Source organism: Uncinocarpus reesii, genomic scaffold (assembly GCF_000003515.1).
Source record: "Uncinocarpus reesii 1704 scaffold_1 genomic scaffold, whole genome shotgun sequence".
Classification (NCBI taxonomy): Eukaryota; Fungi; Ascomycota; class Eurotiomycetes; order Onygenales; family Onygenaceae; genus Uncinocarpus; species Uncinocarpus reesii.
This window is the reverse complement of record NW_003052500.1, coordinates 6,036,249-6,055,915: the sequence shown is the minus strand read 5'-3', so window position 1 is coordinate 6,055,915 and position 19,667 is coordinate 6,036,249. Positions and strand designations below refer to the sequence as shown.

Sequence of the window (19,667 nt, the reverse complement as noted above, 5' to 3'; positions counted from 1 at the left end):
AAGGCGTCGTCGCAGAATGAATTATGTAAGCAATAGCTTTGGGTCAAGCCACAGCCGGGAGCTTAAGCCACACTCATCACGTGAAGTGAGATATTTGCGCCACATGTTTGCTGGGTTTGCACAACAGTGTGTCCCTATACTCCCTACTGACAGAGTCACAGAGTGTATGATTGGAACCGTGGCCATGTCCGGTCTATTATTCCTCCTAGTATAGAGTATTGGGATAGTAGGTAACACAGGGGCCACAAGAGGATAAAGAAATGTTGTTCAACATCACTTTTAAAGTTCTCATTATCCACATTCCGGCATAATATCATATAGCGAAAGAGTAAAAGAGAAATCCTATACTACTAGATACAGTTCCAGGTGCTGTAGGGTAATAAGAAAGGAAGGAAATACATTGAATAAAGTAACATTTGGGGTTTAACCCGTGCCTTGCAGATATGCGAAGGAAACAGGAGCTCCCTGATGAACATCGCAAAGCATATTAGTTAAACACGCTATCGCTCATGAAGAGGCTTCGATAGGCTCGAGGTCCGTATTACTGAATCGCTCCCGGCATCGGACACTACACTAGCTAGGATCAGGCCTCCTCGGGAGCTTGAAGATCATTCGAGGGCTTCGCGGCGGTGCGGTAGGAACGGTGAGGGGCTGGTTGACTGACGATGACTTAGAACGCTCAGAATTAAACAGGTCGACCGTATTTCATTGCATGGCCAGCTTGCTCTCGTAGTCAATGCGATTCGTCGCGGATGAGGGCAACGATCATGCTGTAGAGATAGAAAAAGAACATAACGAGGTGGAACCCTAGTTTGATAAATGATTCCTAGACAAAGGAGTTAGCCTTAGCCCAGTCATCCTCGTAATCAGAGCGATATAGAACTTTACCTTTCTATGGACGTTGAGCTTCCGGAAAATCTCGGTAGCATCCAAAAGGTGCTGGTTTTCAAAGATTCTAGCGCGCGTAGTACGGTCAGCAACAAAAGTGACACAGACGTATAGAGCTAATGCAGTCCGAAACAACTACGGGGTGGCACGCACTTCTTTGCATTGAAGCCCAAGAGGGGAAGGTTGAGCAAAATCGTTAACCAGTATCCGTTAATAACGAAGAGGAAGGTCAGGAATGCATGTACGGCGGCTTCAGGAACGATGTATGCGTTGAGTCGGTTGCAGAGATCGATAGGGTTGATGTAGTCACTACGAAATCGTCAGTCAGTGAGAGTAAAAGCCAAAAAATGATAATTTCGAGATTTGGAACCAACAAGGCGATAGTGGTCTTCATGGATCGCGAATAAAACGTAACACAAAACACACAAAGGAACACTCGTACCATTCCAGATCACTGTACATAATTGTGAAGAAGACCTGTAGGAAGAGGTTGACGGCATTGATCAAAACCGCGAGGAGGTACAACCACGCTTCTCCCGACATCTTGGAGACGAGTCTTTTCGCTACCGGCAAAGTTGGCTAAATCGAAATACCCGCAAGCCGTATATCTTGAGCGATATATATGGGAACGTAGGCGTCCGAGGTTCTGCGGCGAGCTTTCAGAGAGCTGTGAGGCGGCGAGCCGATTTTCGGGCTGGGAACTCGGAAAATAAACAAGTGTGCGATGGAGCGAACCACCAACCTGGCACGAACAGCAGAGGGACAGGGAAAACTGGACGGAGCGACTTGACTGAAGAAACTGGGGCGATCCGACGGGGTTACGGGTCAAAACGAGGTTGGAGGACGAGTGGTTCGAGAGGAGGTGAGGCGATGATGGCGAGTGGGAAGCCGTGCTGCCAGCTGCTTGGAGGTTGAAGCTGCAAGAAACGGCCGATGCCACCCTGAACCTTATGCAGGCCCCGAGATGGCCCCCTTGATGCAGCAGCCAGCCGCATTTAACTATAGAAATGTAGTGGTCTCTTATTCTGATATCAATTTCGCAGCATTAGGCGGTGCCATACTAGATTTACACGTTCAGGAATACTCGAGATTATTTCGACTTGAGAATCGACACTGGTTAATTATCTGGCCACAAGCGGCCTCTCTACCTTCTAAGATCAGCATGCACAGGCACAGGTTTGACATTTCTACCATGGCTTCGCAGAAACATACATTTGTACTCCGTAACGGCTTGGGATTCAGTGCGCTGGTTGGTCAAAGTCCACGCCAGATCAAATAAACGTGCGACCGGCATTCAGTCTCGATTGGAAGCAAATATGGATGACATCGTTGTGTATGCACCACACAGCGTGATTGACACAATGCCATTCATCCAAAGACCGAGAATAATGCCTGTTGATGGGATACCTACTCCGCGTGGATCATTATCACCGCCCACAGAGTTGCGATGAAATATCCCAAAGGCATTCACTCCCTTCACTTATCAGCTTCTCGTCAGTCGAGCTGTGCATGCATCATGGTGATCATGGATTTCTGTAGGATCAGCCGGGGGTTTGTGTCACATCCCTCCAAGAGGTACAAGAGTTCGGAATGGCTCGTATTCAGCCCACATTTGATAACACCGATTCCGAGTTTCCTCACGATGAATGTTGATGCCTGCGCGACCATCTTCTCGCCTTCGCGCCATCCAGCAGCTAAATAATTTGCTGTTGCTTTTCGGATGGAGAATCACTCAAGAGTCAGATCCTCATGAACAGCACTCCGTCTCGACATCTCCTCCTCCCCCGAAAATGCCAGCCCCATCCGCCCAGTACCGCGACAGCCCAGACGATGAGCTTCCGCTCCTCGCTGATGCTGAACCACGCGGGTCGATAGAAAACGACGCTGTTACCCAGATACTCCCCCATAGTGCCTATAGAAAGAAGACTGGGAGATGCCACCCGACCGTATTCGTTTTGCTCGCTGTGATCTTGACGTTTGCGGTTGATTTCGGTAGCTACCTAGGAATCGCGCCTCAGACCCGAATTTTCGAGGATATCGTCTGCAGGAATTACTATGATAAACATGAGCCCGGTAGATTTCCACCAGGCGAGATCCCAGAGGATCAGTGCAAGATTAGGCCTGTGCAGGCAGAAGTCGCCTTTCTTCAGGCTATAATGTCCAGCTTCGAGGCAGTTCCTAGTAGGTCTCTCTGTGCCCACTTACAAGTCCAATCTGAAAAGGAGATCTGCTTCCCGGCGGCCTTACTATCTGTTTCCATTGGCTGATGATCAACTGTAGGTATTTTACTACTCATTCCATATGGTCGCCTGGCCGATAATCCCAAGTTTGGCCGCAGATTTGTTCTGATACTGAGCATAGCTGGTGTCATATTGAACCAGTATTGGACTTTGTTTGTCTGTCTGTCTTCGAGCGTGCTGCCTTTACGAGCGATCTGGTTCGGCTCTGTGTTTACCTTCCTTGGAGGTGGATTGGGCGTGACAAATGCCATGGTGATGACCATGCTTACCGACGTTGTTGAGCCAGACGATCGGTATGCGCCTCCAGTTACCCTCCTCGCCTTTCCAGTGGGATTCATTATTCCTTTTTCCACCCTCAGATAACTAACCGTACATCACTATCTTCTAGAGCCACGGCGTTTTCCAGAACTTCTTTGGCAGTCGTCGTTGCACAGCTTCTGGCACCCTCAATCTCCTCCGGTTTGTCAACTTTGCAGGGCCCGTGGTTGCCATATTTATTGGCATTGCTTATAATCACCATAAGCTTCCCACTTCTTTTTGTATTGCCGGAGACCATTCACTTGCGCCCTCCGCAATCCGCGCTCCAGGAACCCATTCACGCTGAGCACCGTCCTACTGAGGATGAATCGCGACCTGTCAGGGCTTCACCCATCAATTATACCAGGAAACTCGTCTATCGCGCATGGGACTCGTCCCAATTCATATTCCAGAGCCGTTCCATAGTTCTTCTCCTCTCAGCATTCTTCCTGACCGTCATAGGACGCAAGCAAATCGACCTCATCCTTCTTTATGCCTCAACCAGATATTCCATCCCCATCTCCGATGCGGCATATGCCCTCTCCATCTTTGCTGGAGGAAATATCTTTGTCCTCCTTATCGTACTACCCTTTATATCACACTACGTCACTAATAACCTCCGCCTTTCCAGCAAAGCCAAAGATCTCTGTCTATCCAAAGCAAGCGTCATCATACTCACAATGGGCTGCTTTGCGCTTGGCCTCGCTCCCACAGTCGCCTTGATGATATGTGGGATTATCGTATACACACTTGGATGTGCTTTCCTTCCTGTATCCCTCAGCCTCGTATCGACCTTTGTCGAACCAAGGCACGCCGCACGTCTGTACTCCATAGTCTGCCTCATCTCGATGGCAGGCTCTTTGGTCGGCGGGCCATTCCTAGCGCTTCTATTCAACTGGGGGTTGAGTATTGGGCCGGCTTGGACAGGGTTGCCATTTTTGGGGACAGGGATGGTGCATGTACTTGTCGTGATCGCTATTACTCGAGTTAAACTGCCGCGGGACACACTTGATGACGAGCAAGAGGAAGTGTCGGCTCGCAGGCCTACTAATGAATTATAAATGGGTTAGAGGATTGCAGAACAGTTCACATCGGGAGTTATATGGCGCTATTAGTGATGAAATGCTGGGATATATGAATGATATTTGCATGTTGCATTTAGACTTGGGTTTCTCGGGTTTGACTAGTTATATTATATTCGATAGAACTCGAATGCATGTATGCATCCATGAGGACTTCGCGCTTTCTCCTGGGAAAGAGATTCCCATGCCACCGAACACTACATACCCGTGCGTTAAAACACGGGCATGTCTGTTGTCTTGTCACCATACCCAATTAGATCGTCAAAAAAAAAACTTGTCTACAACATGATATATGAGCATATAGGACGCTATAACACATTACACAAAACAGCCCAAGCAAATCCAAAACAAAGTCTAGAAAAGGACCTTTATTGCACCCTTATCAGACATGCTGCTTCGAAAACGATTACGAGCAAAGGGAAAGAAGGAACCAGGAAAATCTATCAAATAGACAATGTAGGAGGAAAATCAGGCAACTAGAACAGAAGAGACTTGTGATAAAAGGGCAAAGGGTGAAGCTTGATGTCATCTCAAGTAATAATATATACCTGTTAGTTTGTCTTCCCATAGACGGTAATGACGCTGCCAGTTGCCATGGCACAAATCAGAGACTAGTAAATAGTATATGCGGTCATCTCCTCTCAACAAGCAAGAAGTGCATAGCGCCGTAGGCAAGTACGAGGAACGCCCCTGAAAACACAGCCAGGCCGATCACGTCACGGACATATGCGAGAGTATCGAAGCCGAATGCACTAAGAATAGAGGCTCCAGGGACTTCAATGTCAAGTCCATATTTGTGGTCGATGAGAGTGAGATAGGTCACTTCGTTCACGATCAACGCTTCAAAGCCGTAATGGAATATGGATAACTATTATCGGACATTAAAATACGAGAGCATTATGTATTTTTGAGGGTCGACTTACACTTTGCAACCATAATGCTGACTTGGGGATCGCGTCGTGATTAAGAAGAAGCCCAGCGAATAGAAGGCTGAACAGCATGACCAGACTACCGATCAGGTTTGCTACTCCTCCATCCCGAAAAACGATTCCGATGAACAAGCAGATACCAGCAGCTGCCAGGTTGAATAAAACGAGGACTAGCATGAATTTGAGAAATTCTGGCCAGTCAGCGATCAATCCGACCATCGGATAGACAATGACACCCATGATGATGGGCGGGATCAACCTCAAGGGGATTATGTCAAAAATGACTTTGGCGCAGAAATATGTGAGCGGAGAATAATAGCCATTTGCACGTTCTCTCATAAAAAGCAGGCGTTCGGAGGAGAAAACAGTTAGACTGGTGAGGGTGCTGAACCCAAACAGCGCTAGCAAGAAGAAGAAGAGTCCCAGTCGATTCTGGAAACCTTTGATGTCATCTGTGAGTCCATAAAAGAGGTAGCCAGAAAGTACTGCCAATAGGATGGCGGTAGCATAGTGGGTGAGCATGAGCATCGGATTACGATATAAATTTTTCCATGTACGTTGCGAAAGAATAATAAATTGACGGATTAGACCAACTCGGGCGTGACCCGTCATATGGCCATGTAAGCCGCCAAAATCCTGTTGCGTTCGAAAATTAGGGTTCCCATTTGCTTGTCGAGCGCCTTCTACCGCGGAAACAATTTCCTCGTGTATTGATGCAGCAACGTTGGAGGACGCATAGCTCGTGATCATAATATCAAGATCGGTAATATAGCCTGAGGCAATGGGGGGAAGATGATCAGGATCATCCATCACCTGTGGAGGCACACTCCCCTGTTGGCGAGAGAGACGAAGCCATTGTTCAGTGCTGGAACTAAGACTTCCAACAACATCCTCATCAGTTCGAGACGTTGAAGGTGATTCCATCCCTGAGGTTCTTTTTCTAGTATAAAGCTGTCTTTCTTGACGTTGTCTAAGCGATTGCCGACGTTTTGGCTTTGCTGGGGCTGTAGAATCTTGAGCGCTTTCACCACTATTTTCAAAGCTTGCGTTTGAAGCACTAGCAACGGATTTTACCGCTCTGAGGCTGCTTGAGGGTGTTTTCGAGTAGTTTGCCTGTACGTCAACGTTGAGCAAAGGCTCTTCCGGAGAGCGTGTAGTGCTAGCATGCATGGTGAGGTCCACCAAGTAATCAGCGATGTTGAAGCCAGGAGGGCAGGTATATCCGATATGGTCAAAATAAGGCTGACAATCTAAGAATGAGCCTGAATAGACGGTTTTCCCTTTCGCCAGTAAAATCAGCTGATCAAATAATGCAACAATATTAGACCTGGGTTGATGAATGGTGAATATGACGGTGCGGTTGTATGTTTTTCGCAAGGTTCACGAGGCATTCGACTACGTTGAAGGCATTAAATGCGTCCTAATCGCTGTTAGAATAGAACATGCGAGGGCAGAATCATCACTCACTAAGCCGCTCGTGGGTTCATCAAGGAACAATATGCTTGGACTTGTAACAAGCTCGCAGGCAATGCTAACGCGCTTCTTTTCTCCTCCTGATATTCCGCGGCCTTTGCCTTCTTCGGAGCCGATAATTTGGTCTCTGATATGGTAAATTCCCAGCTGCTTTTCTACCTCAAATACCCTCTGCTCTTTCACAGGCCTGCTCATACCACGTGGGAGCCTGAGGAGGGCGCTGGTCAAAATAGTTTCGTGGACGGTGAGGGTCGGGAGCATCGTATCTTCCTGGTCCACGAACCCTACAACGCTTCGATACTCACTATCATCCACCTTCTCTCCGTTAACGTAATAATCGCCCTGAATGATACCACGTTTGTTCTTTCTCGCGAGAATATCCAAGAAAGTCGTCTTCCCGGCACCAGAAGCACCCATAATAGCAGTGACTTGACCCGGTCGACAAATTCCTCTGATATTCGAGAGGATTTCCTTGCCATTGAGGTAATACGAAACGTTGTCAAATTGTAACGCCGCGGGTTTGTGATCAGTCATCAGCTTTCCATTTTCGTCGTCCGAGTCGTCCGAAAGCTGTATAGCTGCATACTTGTGGTAGGTGCTCCTCCTGGAGAGGTACCATATGAACAGAATAACAGCAACGATGAACAGGCCGCAGCCTGCAATAACACCAGCGATTAATGGGGTGTTGATGATTTTGACAGGGACTTCGTAACCAGGCACTTCAGTTTTATAAAGACATTCCCCAGCACGACAGCTGAGGAGAATGCTTTCATCTCCAAAAACCTTCCTTATAAGATTATCCAGAGCAGGTTCATGGAACTGACTACCATCTTTATCGCTCCCTCCTCGAGTTGAAACTGTTGAAAATGAAGCGGGCCCTTTGATCTCGTCTCTGAGTAGGTCCGATATATCAAGGCCGTCGCTTTGGCAGAGCATCCGCTCAGGAACACACTTGCATTTGATATGCTCACATGCATACTTTGTTGTGTTTTTGTTGAACCCAACTTCCATGTCCCAGTTACAAGTGTCCAAGGAGCAATAGAATGATTCCTTCTGATCAATCCAAACTATCCAGAAAGGGTGTTAGCATCGGAATCAAATGTAGAACAACCAGAATTGCAACTAACATTGAAAGTTACACGTCTTGTCCTGGGCTGAACATGAAAACGTAACCTCCGGCTTCTGGTCCTTCAGCATGTCAACGATTTTTCGGTTGGTGACATCGCATATCTGATAGTTTTCTTTGACAACCAGAGGCTCTTTATAACACACACCACCCTCACCCTCGGGCATCATAGCATTGCACGCATTATCCGTTTCGCAGACATTGCAATTGATTCCTCCCCATCCATCCTTGCATTTGCAGTATTTCCCTTTACGGGGTAATCGATCCTTGCCGTCGGATAGAGCTCCACACAAGGGCTCAGTACAATCATCTCCCCCAAACCCAGAAGGGCACGAACATTTGCCATTGTATTTGTTGCATTCGGCAAATTGGTGGCACGGGTACTTCTCGAGTTGGCAGTTGAAGCATGGGCAACAATCTTCCGGTTTGTCGCTTCGTAGCCCGAAGCGTGGAGAGATGATATCGGAAGTGGTGTAATTCTCATATGCAAAGGCGAGCCATGATGATGACGATGAGGCGCAAAGCAGTGCGAGGAGTTGGGACGAGGCGGAAAGTCGCATCGTAAGGGCGGGGACCTGGCTGACACTGGCGCCGAGCGGGAGGAACAGAATATTACCAGCCACTAAGCCGTAGGATCGCTAGATATAGAAAGAAAAAGGCCAATGATTGAAAGCCATACGATGAATTCCGCACGAAGCCCTCAGCTTAACAAGCGCCCATGTTGCTCAACAGGGACCGTCAAAATCGAGAGGCAAGGCTTTGGCTGAAATCGGGTGCCCGGTTGGATATGTGAGGACGTTAAGCAAGTAGCTGGATGGCTGGCGGCCCGGAAATGGCTCTGGCGAGTCGTTGAGCAGGAGGAGAGACGCTGGACTTCAAGCCGTTGAAGTTGCAGTGGAGAAGGGGAATTACGTAGGGGCCTGGCGGGCTACTGCCGGGTGATTATGTAACACGCGGGCTAACTTAAACCCGGCCGATCAGCGTTTCGGCCCCGCGAAAAGCCACACTGGAAGGTTCTCCTCATCACAAGCACTTGATCAGAACGAAATGCCGAACGTCTTTCATCCAAACTATCTGCGTTGTCAACTCTAGTCCCTGCTGATTCTGCGCCTGAGCGAACCCATAACAGAAGATGTGGTTCAATTCTCTAGGTGCTATGTTAGCCACAGCTGACGATTTGGCAGACCATCGACCTGTCCTTGCAGACCGCCGAGGAGCCTCTGCCTTGCTTCTCGCATTTACTCAGCTCAGTTGCCCAGAAAGAGCAGAGAGTCAATATAGGAAATACCTCAGCCCGCCTTTTGACAGCCTAGTGTGCGGTGATCTCTAGAGCCGTTATCATGTCCCCAGACATACAGGGGATGAGTGCGGACAAGCCAGTCATTGTGTCTTCAAAGCCAGCTAAAAAACAATGATGCACCACACCAACAGGGACTCGAACCCTGAATTTTCAGATTCAGAGATAGAAGTCTGACATTACGCCCCTGGTGCCTAGTTAGCAGCTGATGGGATGAGGAAAAGGGCTGAAATATTGAGAAGAAAGTCTGCGTTTGGGTTAAACTGGGTTTTTCGGAGCCGATTCGAGCAGCAACTAGATGTGCGAGTGTTAGGTTGACCGTTTACCGTTGACCGTTTAACTACCGCTTTGTTTCAGGGGCGTGGGTTTAACTAGGGAGGTTATTGAGCAGAGGAAAGGCAGCTCAAAAAGCGATGCATGGAAGTGCTCTACGGAAGCAAACAACTTGTACATACAATAGGAAGTATCTTGTACGGAGTAGGTAGAGAGACGCTTGATGACCTTTTGACTGTTGTAGATGCCACTCAAAGCTTGGAGCTTGGCGGCCCGGAGGCCTTTTTATCCATTTTCAAACAGCCCTAGGAATCCATCTCCGTCCGAGTTGGAGCAAAAAGTCGTGCTGGTTCCGGCTGGCGATCAAGCAGTCTGCAAAGTCCTGACAGCAGATTCATATGATATCTCAGTCCTTGCACATCTGCTGTTCCAAGCCAGCCATTGGCCAAAGCTGATGCTGACTGGAGATTTCACAAGGTCCTCCCCTAACGATTCCTTGCCAGCCGAGGTTGGTTGTGACCATCAACCCAACAATGTCTTGGACGAGATTGAAGGGACGATTTAAACATAATACCGACTCTCTCCTCGTCTCCTTGGGCTTCCAATCCCATGGTTGAACCATACTCCGCGGTCTGCGTCCAGATTGTTCGTGTACGGTGGCCTGTCATCCACTTTCCTCTCAGCGACCCGCCTGTCTAACCATCCAATCCCACCTCGCGATTGGACGTTTTGCTCGCAATGTCAAGTGAGTCTATGCTTCTTCTCCGGCCTCTAAAAATAATATCTTCTCGCTAACATTGGTAAATTTCAGTCATTGAAGGGCTTTCGGGCGATGCCGCTATCCTTCACGGTCCCGGCTGCCACCACGCTCCTCGCCTATCTCAACGCAAGATGGTCCATGTTTTACGACGCCAAACTGATCAACGCTGTTGCCACAGCTGTTGTCCGCCGGTTTCTCCGGATAAGGAATGGGCGTGGGAACCTCTTTTACGCACTTGAAGAGCATGCATTGAGCGCAAAATCGGCGCAGCGGCCTTTCTTAGTGTATCAGGGCAAGATCTGGACTTTTAAGGAGACATATGAGACTGTTTTGCGATATGGGACCTGGCTGAAACAGGTTCATCAAGTAAAGCCTGGTGACGTGGTCGCGATGGATTTCATGAATTCTCCAACGTTTGTGTTCATGTGGATGGGCCTCTGGAGTATCGGCGCCATCCCTTCGATGATCAATTACAACCTAGCAAAGGCCCCGTTGGAGCACTGTGTCCGGATTTGCGATACCAAGTTGCTAGTAGTTGATGGCGAGCTGCGTCCCCTCTTCCCGCCCGAGCAGTTGGCGGCATTCAGTGCGCCCGATTTTAGGAAAGGCGGGGGCTCTGTTGAAGTCGTAATCCATGACGACGAGTTGGAGTCTCAAATCATGCAGATGGAACCCACGCGAGCACCAGATTCTGACCGCGCGAACCAAGAAGTCAATTCCACTTGCATGTTTATCTATACTAGTGGCACAACCGGGCTACCCAAAGCCGCTATCATCAACTGGGGCAAAGCAATGACCGCCGCAACCTTTATATATTTGACCATGGGCTTGCGGCAGACAGACCGCGTGTACACCGTACGCTCTACTCCCTGTCCTTGATGTTGTCATTACATGTACTAATGAACTAACTCCAGTGCATGCCGCTATACCACTCAACCGCCGGACTTCTTGGATATATGGCTTGCTTACTCAAAGGCAGCAGTTTAGCCATTGGTCGCAAATTTTCAGCAAGGAACTTCTGGAATGAAGTAAGAGAAAATGACGCAACCGTAGTGCAATACGTTGGAGAAACACTCCGGTATCTACTAGCTACTACCCCTCAAATAGATCCAATAACTGGCGAAAATATGGATCAAAAGCACAATGTCCGAATGGCCTATGGAAACGGCCTCCGACCGGATGTCTGGAACCGTTTCAAAGAGAGATTTGGAATCGATACTATTGCAGAGTTGTATGGCGCAACCGAGGGCTTGTCGATGAGCCTCAATCTTTCAAGGAATAACTATTCCACCGGGGCCATTGGTCGCAACGGCGCTCTAGGGAACTTCATTTTATCCATATCCTCAACTATTATCGAATTAGACCCCATTACGGAACTGCCGCGTCGTGACCCAAAGACAGGTCTCTGCGTACAAGCTGTAAGGGGCGAGCCAGGGGAATTGCTGTATGCCGTTGATGCAGCAAACATCAAGGATACATTTCCAGGGTACGTTGGCAACCAGGAAGCTAACAACAAGAAAATCATTCGCGATGTCCGAAAAAAGGGAGATGCATGGTATCGCACGGGAGATATGATCCGATGGTACCCCAGTGGTCTGTGGTATTTCTCCGACCGGATCGGAGACACCTTCCGCTGGCGAAGCGAAAACGTGTCGACAAACGAAGTTAGCGAAGTTTTGGGCAACCACCCGGACATTCATGAGGCGAATGTGTATGGAGTCGAAGTACCGCATCACGACGGCAGGGCCGGCTGTGCCGCTATCATCTTCAAAGAACAGGCCCAAAATCCCAATTCCGACGCCGTTCTTGAACCGCCTGAGAAAGTCTTGCGATCGCTGGCGTCCCATGCCTCTGCAGGTCTACCAAAGTATGCGGTTCCATTGTTTCTACGAGTCACTAGTTCGATGCAGTCTACCGGCAACAACAAGCAGCAGAAGTCCCTGCTGCGGACAGAGGGTGTCAACCCGACACTATTGCGAAACAGCAAGAGCGCCGATCAGCTGTACTGGCTGAAAAACGGTACATATATGCCCTTTGGACAGAGAGAGTGGGACGAGCTGAACGGCGGCAAGGTCAGGCTGTGATGTGATATGACAATTTTGGTTTCGTCACTTTCCTGTGCCCTCCCAGGCACTAATGAATCTCGCTTTTACCCTTTTGCATTGTTCTGAGTTTTCAATAGTTACCTCCTATGTATACCCTCTTGCTCCATCATTCCTGTATCGCAAATCCCTTTGCGTTGGGGCACAGTTTTCTTTCCCTTTTTCACTGTTTGTAAATACCCAGGCATCACAATCTCAATTGAAAAAGATACTCTGTCCGCGACATACATCATCCTTAGGACCCTGGATAACATTCCTTCCAACCAACCTCAACAACCACACTGTTTTCTTGGGTGGGCACGCTAGAAAAATACCCTCATCACCGCCCAATAACTGGGCTATGTAGAACACGGTCAAAGATCCCAGAGCATCACCAGTAGTAGGGCTCCATGGTAAATTTGTTTCGTTATTCTGTGGCTCGGTCAAAATAAAACTATGTAGGGGCGGTAACAGTCCTTAAGGTAGCCTTTAAATTTTAGCATAACAAGTTTCACGAATGGGGTTATTATATTGTGTTGGTTCATTTGTTCTGTGCCTCGTGTGTTTAGTCACCGCGCATGATGCAGACCAGAGTTGAATCACCTTGATACAGGGGTTGATATCCAATCCCGCAGCCTTGCCTATTATACAAAAAAAAGGGAAGGAACATATTGGCCCTTGAGAGAATATATGAATGGAGAATGCATTGCTCTGGGCCAATAAGCCCAGGGCCAGTTCGCAGGGAGTTTTGGGAGCCCACTGGCTTGCACCGAAACCAACGCTGATAGACTCAGTTTAAATCGGTTATAAGAATGGAACTCTCCTCGGTTCTTTCCATAAACATGTACATCTGGGATAGGGTGGATCAAAAGACGTTTATCTGACAAGATTCTTCTCCGCCAACGCGCCCCGGCCCGTCGCGACTCACATAAATTCTTTGCAGTTTTGTTTGAAACCAGGAGAGGCCCTGTTGAAACCGCCGCCAAGTCCAAAAATCGATTGAACATGGGTTGCGATAAGCTTCTGTTCCGAGAGGGTCAATGCCACCATGTTGGAGAAAAATGGAGGCTCCCGCTGTCGATCTGCGGTAGGGTTTCTGGACAAAGAATGTTCGTTCAAGGGCGATCTGGCTAGAGAGCGATTATCAAGGGAAAAAAAAGGCCTACGGTGGCCTATTGGCAAAATCGCACTCCCATCAGTACGGGCCAGGGTGGCACAGAATGCGTGCAATCTGCAACAAATTTGGGCCGAGTACAATGGTTTGTATCGGCCCAAGTCCCTGTCAGTTCTGAGGGGTTAGCAACGCCGTTTCTGACCAAACAGTTAAGAACCCGGCCAATCTTTCCATGGCAAAAATAACATCTGAGCGAAGGGCGTCAAGAATGCGCGACGAAGTCGGTGACGGCGTGGCTGTGCGATTGAGGTTCGAGGATTCTGTAGGCGAGCAATAATATTAATGTTGGAAAGTTCTTCCGGCATCACCAGAGGAGCCGTCTCGTTTTCATGTGTTCCTTGCACCTTGCGATATGATAGCAGGGAATAATAACTCGTCAACCGGGGCCTCAGTTTGCCGATCCGGTTTCTACCGAAATCTAAGTAGGCCACATAAGAATCTCGATGAGTCGGTCGAGAAGTGAAAAAGCAGAAGATATAAAAGGTCTTTCTTAGGTTTTATCTCAAAAGGGCCATGGCCGGTATCAGTCTCAACCCATCAGGGAGCTGCCACTGGATGTAACGACACATGGCATGTCCGACATCACGGTAACTTTGTCCCCGCAGCAGGCAGCCAAGGCCTTTTCAAGATCTGCTTGGCGCACAGCTCAGGGATCATCTGGTCGATGTATCATGTACTCCATATAGAGTGCTCCATAACATCCAAACCTGTTGGAAGTTGCAGGCATCGTGGCCGGAAAGCAAATGCTCTGGCGGACAGGTGGCGACGCATTAGTCAAATTTATACTGTTTGCTGGCTCAAAAACAAGGAAGCATCGCTTGTGAATTCACGCCATTGGAGCCGAATGTGCGGAGAACCGTGGTCGCGTGGCAAGCGGACTGAGACCGTCGACTGCCGCACGCCCAATAATGATCGGGGCTCGAGAGATATCTTGGTCAAGTTCGAGAGCTATTCATATTAATAGAATGGCTGGTTTTCGGTGGCGCCGGCTGGACGGATCGGAAAGGAATTCATGCCTCATGCCCACCGCCAGCACTGCGGCCACTCATCCTCGGTGCAATTATCGTATCATGGCTGGGGCCAAATGAGTCCGCGGGCTGAGACAGAGTCCCCATAGGGCAGCCGGGGCTTTTCGTGTGTCGCACTGATGAAATTATCGTACGGAGTATGTGAAATTATTGTATTACGGCGCTGCGTGGGAAAAAGGGGGAAGTGCCGACCGCCCGCCGGCCAACCAGCGGGGGATTTGGTTTCAAGCGGTAACATGGCCGTAACGAGCTGTACGCGATCCGTACGCCGACTTCTGCCAAATTTAGACCTGCCAGACCAGGGACCGAGGCTTGGTTGCCCGCGAGATCGTCGCCTTGACTGTCGTGTGAGCAGGGTCTGCTGCTCCCGGGCGCACCTCTGCCCCTGACCAGGCAGCACGGCCGCCCCAACTGATGGAAGATTAATCATTGTGCGGCCAATGCCTGCTGGGTTGAGTGCTCGACCTGCTCCCTCGTCCTGCGAGTCGCGTGCGCTTCTTTGGGCCATCGTACCATGTTTCAGTTTGCGAGCGAAAGTTTCGGTATTCCGTAAAGTTACCAGCAGCTGGTACAGGCTAAGCTCAACGCTAGTATTGACCCCGGGGCTTTATCTGGCGACTTGGGGCCGTTAAGCTTTTGAGCTTAGCCCTTTGTGGATATCGTGCGCATGGCTTGATTTCCTCTTTGATTGCCCTCGGATTCGCGTTCGGAGCAGCAGCATCAATGGCTGTCCGCCTCTTCATTGTTTCAGCGCTGATTGTGTGCCACATGAAAAAAATCCCGTTTTGTCTTTCTCGACACCCCGCTCCCAATGGAGAACGCAGGTGAGCGATGTGGGCATAAAACTGGAGCAGGAACAGCCGCCTGGGCACCAAGGACGAATGGGGCTCTATTGCTGCGAAAGTCACTCTGTAGTAGCCCGCGCAGGAGGGTACATCGCGGCAGGCTCAGCTATCCTTAGGCTAGTTTGCATCCCTGTCTAGCGCGGTAAGTTGTGTTTCAAAACGGGAAAAACCAACCGTACGGGGCCGTAATTTCAAAACCTTTCCATGCAAGCTCGATGTTTCTCCTTCCCTGAAATCACTCTTTGGGCAAAAAGTCCCGCCTCGTCCTCTCTTCACCTTCGCTTTTCCTTTTCTTTCTTTCTCCTCTCTCTCTCTCTCTCTCTCTCTCTCTGTCTTCCTTGCCATTCACTCGCTTCACTCGTTTTTTGTCTTTGCCTTGCGCTCTTCTATTCTTACCTCTTCCTGCTCGCCATCTCTTCTTCCTCGACCCCCGATCAAGCAAGAAATGGGGTCTGCCATCACCAGACATTGAACCTCTTGCAATGCATATCCCTTCGTTCCGCCTGTCGCGCCCGTTTCTTTTCTCTCTGCTTGTGGTTTCTATACTTGCTTCCAAATTGCTTCACCTGTTCCAGCATGTCCATACGATTTCGCCATTGAGATTCATTCTCTATCTCCCCACGTTCTTCATACAGGATGTCGTGGCGATCATCGTGGGCAGGCTCCTGCTCCATGGCGGAAGCGGTGCCTCATCGGTTGCCGCTCTTACTCTTGGAGGGTTCCTCTCGTAAGTTTTCTCGAGCAATGCAAATCGCCATAAACTGACCCAAATCTCTTTGTTTCGCGCAGGTTTCTGATGCTGGGAACCGCCGCCGGCCAACTTGGATTTTTTTATGTTACGGGTGCCGAAATGCAATTCGATTCGGCGTCAAATGTCGCAGGCGATCCGGCTGCAATCCGGCTCATCATGAGTGGTCTCGTGCAAGTCCTAATCTCCGCCATGATACTCATTGTGATCGCCTTCATTTGCACATCGTGGTTGTATAATAAAGTTGGGTTTTGGCTGGCAGCTGTCTGGAAGCTTATGACCCCTGGTAATTGGGATATGCTGCTCCCTACTGTGCGAACAAAACCCGATCAATCCCACCAGCGAGTTATCCGACTATGGCCGTTTTGCTTGCTGACAGGCGTCCTCGCATTGTTTACCTTACTCGCCCTCAGGCCCTCCAGGCCATATAATCACATCTCAGTCACTCTCCCGGTTGCTTTACTACGCATATTCAAAACACCATCTCATGCGGGCAACAAATGCGACCCGACCTCGTTGCTCTATGCGGACCCGTTCCCATTGCCGGACTTGGTCGCAGAGGAAAACTGGGAAACCCCTAACGGTCATTTCAAGGGCTGGGCTCCGGGGACGAATAATTTCTTGGTCAACAAGTATAGTGAATACGAACGGGATTGGCTCTTAGACGACATGCCTTATGGTTTCCAGAGATGGATTGCATCTCCATCTTCGACTTCCTCGAACTCCACGAATACTACTTCACCCGAAGATCACTGCCTAAAGCAATTCTACAACCCCGTCGCTGATCCTCTCCGAATCACCAACCTTGACAGAGCCTTGTATGAGTCGCTCGAGGCCGCCCTGTCTTCCGTACTGATCTCGAATGTCATCCTGATCACAATGGAGAGCCATAGGAAAGACTTGTTCCCAATGAAAGAAGGGTCCTATTTACATAAGCAGATCTTGGAGACTCATGATGAAAAGGCTCAAGATGAAATTAATAAGAAGTTGCGAAAGTTGACTCCTGTTGCTGAACAAGTTACCGGAGAATCTTTCTGGGGCAATCCAAATGAAAAACCAAAGTTCGAAGTTCCTTCTGGCACTTGGCGAGATTCCGCTGCCCCTGGCATGGGAGGCATCAATGTTGTAGGTGCTGTTACGGGAAGCAGTCTTTCCTTCAAGAGCTTCCTAGGCAGCCACTGCGGTACTTTCCCGCTACCCGTGAATTTCCTGGAGGAAGTTACAACAGACGTTTATCAGCCTTGCCTTCCACAGATTTTCCAGTTATTCAATAATGCGAAACGAGAAAATAAGATAACGCCCGCTCATACAAGCAAGAGAGCCGAAAAGGATCCGCATCGCGCCGATATTCTTTCCAGACCTTGGAAATCCGTTTTCATTCAATCAATTACTGATACGTATGATCGACAGAACATCATGAACGAGAAGATGGGTTTCCATGAGGTTGTCACTAAGGAAACATTAGAGGATGAAGATTCAAAATACTACCCTCCAAAGTCCCCTGTGTTAAATTATTTTGGGTAAGGATCCCCGCAGAGATTCTCGTGGACAATTTAAGGCTGACATGCTGTTTGTAAAGCTACCCGGATACAGATGTCAGAATCCCAGTCCGTGATATGATTATGGAAGCCGCCCATAACAAAACGCGCCTCTTCTTGTCTCATTTTACCAGCACGACACACCACCCTTGGAATGTGCCTGAATTTTTTAATAAAACGAAATATATGGGTTCGGGGTCACACGACCATATGAATAGCTTCCTTAATACTATCAATTACGTGGATCACTGGATGGGCGAAATTCTTGGAATGCTTGACGAGGCCGGTATTGCGAACGAGACTCTGGTGGTTTTCGTTGGTGATCAGTATGACCCCCCATTCAGCCCCTCAGACCTTTGGACCAGATACTAACTGAGTATTCAGTGGACAAGCCTTTGAAGAGGATGGGCCTATGACGGGCACCTATAAAAACGGCCATATCAGCAATTTCCGTGTCCCAATCGTCTTCCGGCACCCACATCTTCCGCGTATCAATGTCAATGCCAACGCAACCTCAATGGCTATTCTACCCACCATCCTCGATCTACTCGTTCAGAGCAAGTCCCTGAATCAGTTCGACACCGCGGCAGCTTCTGACCTCATTCATGATTATCAAGGACAATCTATGCTTCGCCCATATAAGTCCGAGCGCAAAGGCCGATACTCGTGGAATCTTAGCATCATCAACTCTGGTGGTGATATGGTGTCCGTGCAGTCCGCAGGCAAGCCATGGCGAGTGATTATTCCGCTCAAACAAGATTTCTCCTACCGATTTACCAACTTAGAAACCGACCCTGACGAACTTGATCCAATTGAAGGTTGGCAAGTACCCGACCTAACGAAGACTCTGAAGCACAAATGGGGTGATGAAGCTGCAGATTGGCTTGTTCAGGCCGATCTAGTCACCCACTGGTGGAAAAAAGAAATGTATCGACTTTACAATTACGATAAAGGAGAATAGACGAACTGAGTGGCCTAATATTTTTTTGCATATATGTACAGAGTTTCTAACTTCTAATGTGGTCGACATTTCGGCCAAATTTTTTTCTTTCTTTGTCTTGGTGGTTTCGGCGAGAGGGGAAGGCGATGGGGAAACGGGTTCTTATTTCTACACCCTTCGTGGCTCGGTTATACTAAGCATGGGCGTTCTGATTTCTCTTTTTTTGAGGCTTTTTCTGGGTGGGAGTTGACATGGTGGTTGGATTAGCCTTCTCTTTTTTTTACTAACAGGACGAGTACAGTGAAAAATAGCATTCATTGGGTGAACAGAGCTTTCGGCCTTGCAGACAGAAATTTTTGCTATCCCTGAATCAAATCTATTATCTCGCATGTCTCAGACGCTTTGACTCTGAAACTGATTTCAAAGGTTTTGCACACACCATTTCTAAAAGCCAATTGCTGATCAATCTCTGGTGAATAAGAGGTTCTTCACTCCGATATCTATCTGGATCGTATAACCTTTTGAAGATACTGCATTTCAGGCTATATCACCAGGCTAAGTGTAGCTCTGATACTAGTTTCTACGCCCTGATAGATGTTCAGGTACATACAATCAACTTGGTGTGGTAGTTAGTTACTATATACAAATGCATTGTGAAAGTCACACATACTCCATCAGAAAGTACAGGGCGAGGGAAAAAACAAAAAAAGAGAGCCTCCTGAAACCCAGGTGTTTAAATCCTTTTCCTGTGTATTTTCCATTCCATATTCCCACCATTAAAAACAAAATAACATACCCAGCTCAAGCATATCTCATCCCAACCCGGCAAATCCTGTGTGTATATATATTCCCTTGAAATCGCGTAGAAACACCGACGAGCCAGGGTACATATAGTATAAATCATGCCAAAAAAAAGTGAGTATTTTTTCAAAAAAACAAAAAAGTCAG

At 48.5% G+C, this 19,667-nt stretch overlaps 6 protein-coding genes across 6 annotated transcripts; 4 read left to right on the top strand and 2 right to left on the bottom strand.

Annotated features, from left to right (window-relative positions):
- Positions 1 to 733: 733 nt before the first annotated feature.
- Positions 734 to 1,431, bottom strand: UREG_02292 (ER-derived vesicles protein ERV14; the record flags this gene model as incomplete). The annotated part of the gene is made up of 4 exons (XM_002542730.1): positions 734 to 826; positions 889 to 955; positions 1,042 to 1,197; positions 1,331 to 1,431. The coding sequence occupies 4 exons, from the start codon at positions 1,429 to 1,431 to the stop codon at positions 734 to 736; spliced, it is 417 nt and encodes a 138-aa protein (XP_002542776.1).
- A 1,247-nt stretch (positions 1,432 to 2,678) lies between these two features.
- UREG_02291 (uncharacterized protein) lies at positions 2,679 to 4,486 on the top strand (the record flags this gene model as incomplete). The annotated part of the gene is made up of 3 exons (XM_002542729.1): positions 2,679 to 3,069; positions 3,250 to 3,421; positions 3,517 to 4,486. The coding sequence occupies 3 exons, from the start codon at positions 2,679 to 2,681 to the stop codon at positions 4,484 to 4,486; spliced, it is 1,533 nt and encodes a 510-aa protein (XP_002542775.1).
- A 652-nt stretch (positions 4,487 to 5,138) lies between these two features.
- Positions 5,139 to 8,595, bottom strand: UREG_02290 (uncharacterized protein; the record flags this gene model as incomplete). Its single annotated transcript, XM_002542728.1, has 4 exons — positions 5,139 to 5,375; positions 5,431 to 6,735; positions 6,904 to 7,976; positions 8,037 to 8,595. 4 exons carry the CDS (start codon positions 8,593 to 8,595, stop codon positions 5,139 to 5,141), a joined length of 3,174 nt encoding a protein of 1,057 aa, XP_002542774.1.
- Positions 8,596 to 10,214: 1,619 nt separating this feature from the next.
- Positions 10,215 to 12,449, top strand: UREG_02289 (uncharacterized protein; the record flags this gene model as incomplete). The annotated part of the gene is made up of 3 exons (XM_002542727.1): positions 10,215 to 10,256; positions 10,417 to 11,220; positions 11,280 to 12,449. The coding sequence occupies 3 exons, from the start codon at positions 10,215 to 10,217 to the stop codon at positions 12,447 to 12,449; spliced, it is 2,016 nt and encodes a 671-aa protein (XP_002542773.1).
- Positions 12,450 to 13,494: 1,045 nt separating this feature from the next.
- Positions 13,495 to 13,897, top strand: UREG_02288 (uncharacterized protein; the record flags this gene model as incomplete). Its single annotated transcript, XM_002542726.1, has 2 exons — positions 13,495 to 13,705; positions 13,770 to 13,897. The coding sequence occupies 2 exons, from the start codon at positions 13,495 to 13,497 to the stop codon at positions 13,895 to 13,897; spliced, it is 339 nt and encodes a 112-aa protein (XP_002542772.1).
- Positions 13,898 to 16,343: 2,446 nt separating this feature from the next.
- UREG_02287 (uncharacterized protein) lies at positions 16,344 to 18,740 on the top strand (the record flags this gene model as incomplete). The annotated part of the gene is made up of 3 exons (XM_002542725.1): positions 16,344 to 17,761; positions 17,821 to 18,105; positions 18,164 to 18,740. The coding sequence occupies 3 exons, from the start codon at positions 16,344 to 16,346 to the stop codon at positions 18,738 to 18,740; spliced, it is 2,280 nt and encodes a 759-aa protein (XP_002542771.1).
- Positions 18,741 to 19,667: the final 927 nt, after the last annotated feature.